The sequence below is a fragment of the Neophocaena asiaeorientalis genome, unplaced genomic scaffold (assembly GCF_003031525.2).
Source record: "Neophocaena asiaeorientalis asiaeorientalis breed wild unplaced genomic scaffold, Neophocaena_asiaeorientalis_V1.1 scaffold479, whole genome shotgun sequence".
Classification (NCBI taxonomy): domain Eukaryota; kingdom Metazoa; phylum Chordata; class Mammalia; order Artiodactyla; family Phocoenidae; genus Neophocaena; species Neophocaena asiaeorientalis.
The window spans coordinates 4,185,684-4,195,956 of NW_020173774.1; the positions used below are offsets into that span (position 1 = coordinate 4,185,684).

General features: G+C 40.2%; 1 protein-coding gene across 1 annotated transcript in view; it reads left to right on the forward strand.

The window, feature by feature from the left end:
* Positions 1-10,273, forward strand: part of KMT2A (lysine methyltransferase 2A) — an 84,065-nt gene that overhangs the window by 70,113 nt on the left and 3,679 nt on the right. The window contains exons 33-39 of the mRNA XM_024751700.1: positions 752-816; positions 1,907-2,077; positions 2,917-2,991; positions 8,006-8,180; positions 8,343-8,450; positions 9,486-9,569; positions 9,984-10,113. Coding sequence (XP_024607468.1) covers positions 752-816; positions 1,907-2,077; positions 2,917-2,991; positions 8,006-8,180; positions 8,343-8,450; positions 9,486-9,569; positions 9,984-10,113 — 808 coding nt within the window. The remainder of the gene's footprint in view (positions 1-751; positions 817-1,906; positions 2,078-2,916; positions 2,992-8,005; positions 8,181-8,342; positions 8,451-9,485; positions 9,570-9,983; positions 10,114-10,273) is intronic.

Sequence of the window (10,273 nt, forward strand, 5' to 3'; positions counted from 1 at the left end):
CTTCATTTTTTAATGGCTGCCTCCAGTTCTGTTGTGTAGACCTACAGTAATTTATTTAACTGGTTCCCTCTTGATCTGCATCTGAATTGTTTGCAGGATTTATTTAATTGTAAAAGGTGAAAATAGGTTTGATTTACTAGTTCATCATGCAGGCTGGTTTTTTTTTTTTTTTTTTTTTTTTTTTTTGGCGGTACGCGAGCCTCTCACTGCTGTGGCCTCTGCCGTTGTGGGAGCACAGGCTCCAGACGTGCAGGCTCAGCGGCCATGGCTCACGGGCCCAGCCACTCCGCAGCATGTGGGATCTTCCCGGACCAGGGCACGAACCTGCGTCCCCTGCATCAGCAGGCGGATTCTCAACCACTGCGCCACCAGGGAAGCCCAGCTTTTGTTTTTAATTAAACCAGCTAATTCATTTAAGGAACTCCGGAACTGCTTCTAACAAGCGTCCTTTTATTTTTTTCTAACGGTTAAGGGTATGAGAAGAATTTTAAGGACACAGTCTACAACTCCAAAAGCAGAAACTTCATGTCAAATGTTTGGGAGAGAATCTCACAGAAGATAGTTGATGTTATGTATCTTACAGTAGTGTGGTGGTGTGTTCATTCAACAGGTTGTTCACACAGCATCTTGTGGTTCACGTCTAGTGGTTTTATGATTGATACAGCTGTATGGTAGATTGCGGACAGTTTTTATCTTTGAATTGAAGAACTAGCTGGTGTTACATCTCACATTTGGTTTTCTTTTCATGTAGACAAGTGGCTGTTCTTCCTGAGATTCAGACAACACAGAATCCAGCAGATGAACAAGAAAATTCAGGTATGTGGGTGGGTAACGGGTTAGAATCAGAATTTCCAAGCCAGAAGTACTGTAAAAGTCACCTTCTCTACCTACTGATTTTCTAGATTAAAAAAAAAAAAAAAAAAAAAGTCGAAGCGCTAAAGATGTTAAGTGATTGGCCAAAGGACACGAAACTAAAACCTATAAATACTCTTCTGCTCTGTTTGCTGTAACAGCAGTGTGACTGAAATAGCTCACAATAAGCTGTCTTCATCCTTTAGTTGTCACTAGTGAAGACCAAGAACCATTTTTATTATATAATATAGCCAGATTTAGGTTATGGCTCCAGATACATCTCCATAGCACTTCTGTCCTGATGAATTTCATCAGTAAATAACTAGTCACTTCGAGACTAGAGAACTCTGGATATAAGACTTTGTCCTTTTCCGTTGAGGGGATTCCCAGAAGAAGACCAGGCAGAGAAAATGCTTAGCCATACGATTTGGGATGCAGTCACATTCTGCTGATTTTGCTGATTCCTGGAGAGGATTGATACGTCTCTGTAAGAAGGCAGTGTGAGGGGTGGTGGCTGAGAGTACAGACTCTGCAGTCAAATAGGTTGAAATCCCAGCTTTACCACTTCCTAGCTCTATGAACATGGGCTGCCTAACCTCTCTCTGCCTCAGTTTTCTCACCTTTAAAGTTTAGATCATTTCTCACTTACCTCATTGGATTGTTGTGAGGTTTATCTGAGTTAATACAGGAAGTTCCTAGAAGAGTGCCTCATATGTAGTGTTTCATACATGTTAACTATCGTTATTTTTTAGCTTTGACTCTGTTGAGGGCAATTACTTATTGGAAAACTGTCAGATTGTCATACCAGAAACTACCAGAGAGACAGCATAACTTCACATAAAAAAAAAAAAAAATTCTAGTTTTGGTCACTTCCTAGCTGTAACCTCAGGCAAGCTGCTCTACCTCTTTGAACCTCAGGTTTGTTATCTGTAAATGGGAGTAATAAAACCAGCTGTGTAATGTTGTTAGGCTTGGAGATAAAACGTGCATAAAGTCCTCAGTAAGTGTTTGCTGTGGCATCCACTTTGGCCCCTATCTATTTTCTCCCTCACAGAACCTAAGACGGCGGAAGAAGAAGACAGTAATTTCAGCTCTCCACTGATGCTTTGGCTCCAGCAAGAACAGAAGCGGAAGGAAAGCATTGCTGAGAAAAAGCCCAAAAAAGGACTTGTTTTTGAAATTTCAAGTGACGATGGCTTTCAGATCTGTGCGGAAAGTATCGAAGGTGAGTGGATTAAATTAGGTCAGCCCAACAGCACAGGCTCTGCTCAGCTAGGCCTGCAGTAGTACCATTTATGTGAGCAGCTGCATATGAGATAGATTGAGTTGGAGACACTAGAAGGCAAGAGGCCACTAGTGAGAGTATTACTGCAATAGAGATGTCAGGTAATAAAGCCCACTTCCAGTAGAAGAAGAAAGGAAAGGAGAGAAGAACAGACACATTCATGACTGCTTGGATATAGAGGGTAGAGAGAGAGGACTCAAAGATGGCTCTGAAGATTCCGGCCTGGGTGACTGAAAAAAAAAAACATATGTGAGGAGAACAAAAAAATAACTAGTTTGAGTGTACACATTCCGCATAAGATGTATTGAGTGTGGAGTGTGGGAAAAATCCAACAGATAGGAAGAGATCGTAGACTCTTAGGTTAGAGCTGGAAGGGATTGTAAAGGTTTTCTAGTTACACCCCTTAATTGTAAGGAACTGAGAGGTTGTGATCTCCTTCCCCCAGTCCTGGTTAACCGTTAGTGCTGGTATTGTTTTGGTTAGCAGTACAGGGAGTAGAGTTAATACCACACATTCAGGTTTGGGACCTGGACTACCCTCAGGGGAAGTGAGTGCTTTGAGGATGCAGGGGTCATTTTCAGAAGGTGGGAACCTCCTCACCGCTTCTGTATCCTTTGTAACAGAAAGGAGCACAGTTGGGTGGGGCACCTTCCCAGCTTCTTTCTTATTCACTGAACTGATTTAAACTAAGAAAACAACAAAAAGCTGTTCTAGCAGGGGATCTTTTCACATCATTGGTATTAAGAGATGTTTGACTGAATTATCTTATTTCCTCACAGATGCCTGGAAGTCGTTGACAGACAAAGTCCAGGAGGCTCGGTCAAACGCCCGCCTAAAGCAGCTTTCATTTGCAGGTAATGCTGCAGCGGTCATTTTACTCCTGTCTCAGTATCCTCTGGTAACTTGTGGGTCTAAGCTACAGGGTTGATTTCACCAAAAAAAAAAAAAAAAATCAACCTTTTTTTAAAAAAAAAAATCATTTTTCACAGATTTATTGAGATATAAACCTTATACTACACAGTTTACCCATTTAAAGCATACAAATCGATGGCTGTTAGTGTATTCACAGAGTTGTGTAAACCATCACTGCTGTGTAATTGCAGAACATTTTCATAATTCCTTAAAGAAGCCCCATACCCACTAGCAGTCATTCCTCAGCCCTAGCCCCTGGCAGCCACTAATCTATTCTCTGTCTCTCTGGATGTACCTGTTCTGTACATTTCCTACAGAAATGAATCATATAATACGTGGCCTTTTGTGACTGGCTTGTTTCATTTAACATGATGCTTTCAAGATTTCTCTCTACTGTAACATTGTCTCAGTACTTCATTCGTTTTTTTTCTTTTACAGATGAATATCTTTTATTGTGGTAAAATACACATAACATAAAAGTTACTGTCTTAATTATTCTTTTATTTTTTTCGCATCTTTATTGGAGTATAATTGCTTTACAATGGTGTGTTAGTTTCTGCTGTATAACAAAGTGAATCAGCTATACATGTACATACATCCCCATATCTCATCTTAATTATTTTTAAGTATACAGTTCAGTGGTGTTAAATACATCCACCTTGTTGTGCAGCCATCACCACCATCCATCCCCATAATTTTTCATCTTGTAAAACTGAAACTCTGTATCCATTAAACAATGACTCCCCATTCTCCTCTTCCCCCAGCTTCTGGTAACCACCATTATTCTTTCTGTCTTTGTGATTTTTAACTATTTTAAGTACCTCATATAAGTGGAATCATACAGTGTTTGTCCTCTTGTGACTGGCTTAGTACACTCAGCATAATGTCCTCAAGGTGCATCCTTGCTGTAGCATGTTGCAGAACTTACTTCCTTTTTCAGGCTGAATAATATTCCATTGTATGTATGTATCACGTTTACTTTATCAGTTGATCCATCTGTGGGCACTTGGATTGCTTCCAAGTTTTTGTGTTTTTTTTTTTTTTTTAATAATTCTGCTGTGAACATGGGTGTACAGAGATCTCTTTAAGACTTTGCTTTCAATTCTTTTGGGTATATACCCAGAAGTGAAATTGCTGGATCATATGGTGATGCTATTTTTAATTTTTTGAGAAACCACCATACTGTTTTCTCCAGTGGCTGTACCATTTTACGTTCCTACGAATGGTACACCAGAATTCCGATTTCTCCGTATCCTCACCAGTACTTATTGTTTTCTGTACATATCCCTAATGACTTGAGATGTTGAGCATCTTTTCATGTGCTTATTGGCCATTATATATCTTCTTTAGAGAAATGTTTATTCAAAGTCCTTTGTCTATATTTTCATCAGGTAGGTTGTTTTTTTGTTGTTGAGTTTTAGAAGTTCTATGTATTCTGGATATTAATTCCTTATCAGATACATGATTTGCAAATATTTGCTGCTATTCTGTGGGCTGCCTCCATTTTTACTCTGGATAGTGTCTTTTTTGCTTTTTGTTTTTTTTAGATTGGTGAGGGAGATACTTTGCGGGCAGGAAAATATGGTTCATCGGTCCTGCTCTGTCCAACGGTGGCAGTCATTGGGTGAACTATAATTAAATTTGTACATGGCCTCTCCCAGGAGTCACTCTGAAATGATTACTGATAATATGTGTAAGATTCTGCTCCTGGAGGAAACCAGCATCCCAAGCTCAGTGTTCTCAGTCTCAAATTGAGTAGCTCAGCCCTTTTTGCCAACGGCATAAAGATTGCTTTCATTTATCCATGTCTTTTGCTGCCCCATGGAATGGTGGTTAGAAACCATGAACTCTGGAGACAGAAACTGAGTTCAAGTCCTATTTCTGCCCTTTTGCTATCAGTATTATTTCAGGTGCAAGCTAATTTACTTCTTCAAGGCTTAATCTCCTTAAGTGGGAATATTAATGCAACCTTCAAAATTTGTTGTGAGGATTAATTAAAATAACGAACCTGGGAATTCCCTGGCAGTCCAGTGGTTAGGACTCTGTTCTTACTGCCGAGGGCCCAGGTTCAGTCCCTCATCGGGGAACTAAGATCCCACAAGCCGTGTGGTGCAGCCAAAAATTAAAAAATAAAAATAAAGTAATGAACCTGACACGATTTATTTAAGTACCCTAATATGCCAAATTAAGATCATTATCCCGACTGAAGGGATTTGAGATAGAATTCAGAGAAATCACTGAATACTAGCTTTTTTAAATAGTATCGATGCATGAAATTTTTTAATCATCATGAAGTCCAATTTGTCTGTTTTTCCTTTCGTTACCTGTGCCTTTGATGTCATATCTGAGAAATCATTGCTAAATTCAGTGTCGTGAAGATTTTGTCCTGTGTTTTCTGCTAAGAGTTTTATAGTTTTAGGTCTTACGTTTAGGTCCTTGACTCATTTTGAGTTAATTTTTATGTATGGTATTAGGTAAGGGTCCAAGGGTTCTGTGACATTAAAGCTGAGACCTGGGCTTCCCTGGTGGCGCAGTGGTTAAGAATCCGCCTGCCAACGCAGGGGACATGGGTTTGAGCCCTGGTCCGGGAAGATCCCACATGCCGCAGAACAACTAAACCCATGCACCACAACTGCTGAGCCTGCGCTCTAGAGCCCGTGAGCCACAACTACTGAGCCCACGTGCCACAACTACTTAGCCTGTGCACTAGAGCCCACGAGCCACAGGTACTGAAGCCCATGTGCCTAGAGCCCATGCTCCGCAACAAGAGAAGCCACCGCAATGAGAAACCCGTGCACCGCAACGAAGAGTAGCCCCCGCTCACTGCAACTAGAGAAAGCCCGCGCACAGCAACAAAGACCCAACTCAGCCAAAAATAAATATATAAATTTATTTTTTTAAAAAAAATCTGAGACCTTTCTGTCTCGGGTACTTTCTGTCTTGTTCACCTTTGTTTTCCCAAGATTCTGTCCGGCACAGTGGAGAGATGGAAAGAATGCGGGAGATATAGTAGGTGCTCAGTAAATATTTGTTGGGTGAACAAGTGAATGGCCCACACGAGAATAGATTGTTCCCTGTTGTAGTACTTTATACTACACCTTTATCTGGTTGCTTTCACATTGCAAGGTCTGTGTTCATATCTGCCTCACTCTGCCAAGGGCTCCTTGAGAACAGGGGCCATGTGTAACTCATCTTTCTTTTCCCATTATTGACACAGTGTCCAATCTCATTGTAAGCCCTCCAGTGGAGGTTGAACACTCAGCCTAAACATTAAAATGAATTTTGTGAAAATACACTTAAGTATGTTTTTTAATGGCTTTTTCTACCTAGGAATCCACAGCAATCTAAAACTCCTAGGAAGGAATTCTTAGGGAAAATCAGTGTTGTATAGAAAAAAAAAAAATGTTTGCCGTTGTCTTATATGACTTCAATCTCTTATATTGTCGACTTGTGTTTTATACTTTTATAGGTTGAGTTCTAATCGGAACAACGATTGTGATCATAAGAATGTTGCTTATCTGGAGACTTAACTTTCTGCTTGCCACTAAAACCAAATTATATCCCTTAGAGATTCTTGTAAGTGAAGTGGAAATTAGGCACCTGATAATAACTTTCCCCTCTTTTAAAAAATTATACAAGATGTAGAATTCTAAAATTTGGAGAAGCTGATCACCACAATAACGAATTGGTGGACGGGGCCTCACCTCCTAGAAGTAATCGTGAACATTAAACACGGATATCCTTCCAGCCATAGCATATGGCTCCAGGCTACACTGGGGTTACATCTCTATAAATATGCTTTATAACACAAACTGGGGGTCTGTTGGAATTGCATGTGTGATCCTAACACAGTTATGCCTATGAAATAGTATCTTGTCCACAATAGATGCCATTATTATTTTGGTATCTGTTAATACCAAAAACAATAATTGTAAGTGATATACTATTTATTTAACTAGCTATTTGCTAGTGTTAAAAAGAGGTGTGGCAATTACTACTATGTCCCATCCTTTAAGGAAAGAAGCCAATCGTTTAATTTTTTTATTATTATTTTTTAAAATATTTATTTATTTATTCGGTTGCGCCGGGTCTTAGTCACAGCACGTGGGCTCCTTAGTTGCGGCAGGCGGGCTCCTTAGTTGTGGCATGCAAACTTTCAGTTGTGGCATGCATGTTGAATCTAGTTTCCTGACCAGGGATTGAACCTGGGTGCCCTGCGTTGGGAACACAAGAGTCTTAACCACTGCACCACCAGGGAAGTCCTGAAGCCAGTCGTTTTAGAAAGCCTTTCACCATCTATGCCAGCAGACTTACGTAAATGTCTTTTTTTAAATAATAAGAAATGCTCATTAATGGAATAAGACTAAGTGAGTAAAACAAAGTGGCTATTGAGTGTATTTCTCCATAAGCTCACTGTAACAGCACGGAAGAGAGTTCTGTGTTTGGGGTTCACTAACATTCCTTATAAATTTTAGTGAGGTGCCTGTGTGTGTGTGAGCTTATTACTCCATTACCTGTAAACAAAAATGGGATCATAGTTCGAGTTATACAGACCAAGGTTCAAATCCTGTCACAGTAGCTATGTGTGACCTTGGGTGTGAGCCTAGGTTTACTTACCTTGAGATGAAGCTGGCGCTTCCTGCCTGTTGTGGTCATTATGCCATGAAATGAAATAACACATATAGCATTTCTGTGTACGTAGAGAACATAGAAAATAGTCCATAGATTGGTGGCATGCTTTTTTCACTTAATCTATCATGAGTGTTTTCCATATTGATGGATCTGTATGCGCATCATTTTAGCGGCTATCTAAGGTTAATTTCCAGCTTGTCTTTAGTGTAATTCACCCTTGAGCAGCCTCTGGCAGAGTGATTCCCTGGCTTAGGCATTTCTGTGGTTGTATGTGGCTTCCTATTGGCTGGGCTCCTCACTACCCTGGTGCCTTTGATCCTGCAGGTGTGAACGGTTTGAGGATGCTGGGGATTCTCCACGATGCAGTTGTGTTCCTGATTGAGCAACTCTCTGGTGCCAAGCACTGTAGGAATTACAAATTCCGTTTCCACAAACCAGAGGAGGCCAATGAACCTCCACTGAACCCTCATGGCTCGGCCAGGGCAGAAGTCCACCTGAGGCAAGTTCTCTTCCTTTCCATAAGCAGTTTGAGGTCTTGATTTTATGATCTAACGATATAATTATTTTCCCACTTAACCTTTGAGATTTCCAGTGTTAACACTGTCCTTCACTGGTTCTATTAAAGTATTTCTCTAAGTATATTTTCATCTTTTGGCTCCAGGAAGTCAGCATTTGACATGTTTAACTTCCTGGCTTCTAAGCACCGGCAGCCTCCTGAATACAACCCCAATGATGAGGAAGAGGAGGAGGTGCAGCTGAAGTCAGCTCGGTAAGTCTGGAGTGGAGAGCGGTCCTAAGAAACGCTCTCTACGAGTGAAATGCCATTTGCGGCAACATGGAAGGACCTAGAGATTATCCTACTAAGTGAAGTGAGTCAGAGAAAGACAAATACCATATCATATCACTTATATGTGGAATCAAAAATATGCTACAGATGAACTTGTTTACAAAACAGAAACAGACACAGAAAACAAACTTTGGTTACCAAAGGGGAAAGGTGATAGGGATAAATTAGGAGTTTGGGATTAGCAGGTACAAACTACTGTATATAAAATAGGTAAACAACAAGGTGCTACTGTATAGCACAGGGAACCATATTCAATATCCTGTAATAAACCATAAAGGAAAAGAATGTGAAAAACAATATACGTATAGGGCTATCCCTGGTGGCGCAGTGGTTGAGAGTCCGCCTGCCGAAGCAGGGGACACGGGTTCGTGCCCCGGTCCGGGAAGATCCCACATGCCATGGAGTGGCTGGGCCCGTGAGCCATGGCCACTGGGCCTGCGCGTCCGGAGCCTGTGCTCCGCAAAGAATATACGTATAACTGAATCACTTTGCTATACACCAGAAACTAACACAACATTGTAAATCAACTATACTTAAATAAAAAATTTAAAAATAAAATAAAAGAAAGAAATACTCTTTGCTTCCCTCTGTTGCAGTTTTGCTTAGATCACAATTTCCCAGATAACATTTAAGAAGACTGAAATAGAGTTTGTGTTGAAGTAACAGTAGCTGGCTGGCAAAGAGAGAGGAATGTGTTTTAGAGGAGAAATTCAAATAACTGTAAGATGTATATTTTATTTTCTTTAACTGTAGTGTACTCTGTCAGCTTTGCATGTACCACCACAGACTTCATATATAACATACTATATTTTAGGCCTAATTTTATAAGGCATTTGTTATGCTTGGGATTGAACACACAGAATAGTGTAGTCATACGTTCTAGGAACCTTTGATCCAAGACTCAAAACTGATGATTTCCTGAAGAGAATTCATTAATAACGAACCGTCTCTCTTTAGGAGGGCAACTAGTATGGATCTGCCAATGCCCATGCGTTTCCGGCACTTAAAAAAGACTTCTAAGGAGGCAGTTGGTGTCTACAGGTATGGCTAAAATTGTAGAAAGAATTATAGAAAACTAATGAAGTTTTCCAAAATCAAAGTGGATCAAATGCTGGAGTGACCTCCTTCATTCAGTAAGTGAGGTTTTTATCGATATTTCTAATTTAACCTGATGTCCTGGGACCCTGCAACTCCTTGTGTTGAACGAGGAACTTAACACAGTAAGCTTTAAAGTATTGCTGCTTCTGGTGGGCTTTGGAACGGAGAAATCTTTAATCCTTGGCTGTTTGTTAGAGCGATTAATACCCTCAAATCAGGTGGGTCCAGATTCTTTCCAAGTCTCTGTCTCTCCTGGGGAACTAATAGGCCAGGAGATTTTATTCATTTATTCATGTATTCACACATTTAATCTTATTTGCAAAATCCGCAGCTGTCTTTTCCATCTTTATGTCCTAGGTCTCCCATCCATGGCCGGGGTCTTTTTTGTAAGAGAAACATCGATGCAGGTGAGATGGTGATTGAGTACGCTGGTAATGTCATCCGTTCCATACAGACTGACAAGCGAGAGAAGTACTATGACAGCAAGGTGAGCTCCACACTTTCATTCCCCAGTTCTTTCGTTATAGAAAGGGGCCATCAACTATAAAGATGATCCCTAAAAAAAAAGATGATCCCTAGATTGCAGAAGAATTAGTATATTCTAATTAGACTTTTTTTTTTTTTTTTTTTTTTTTTTTTTTTTTTTT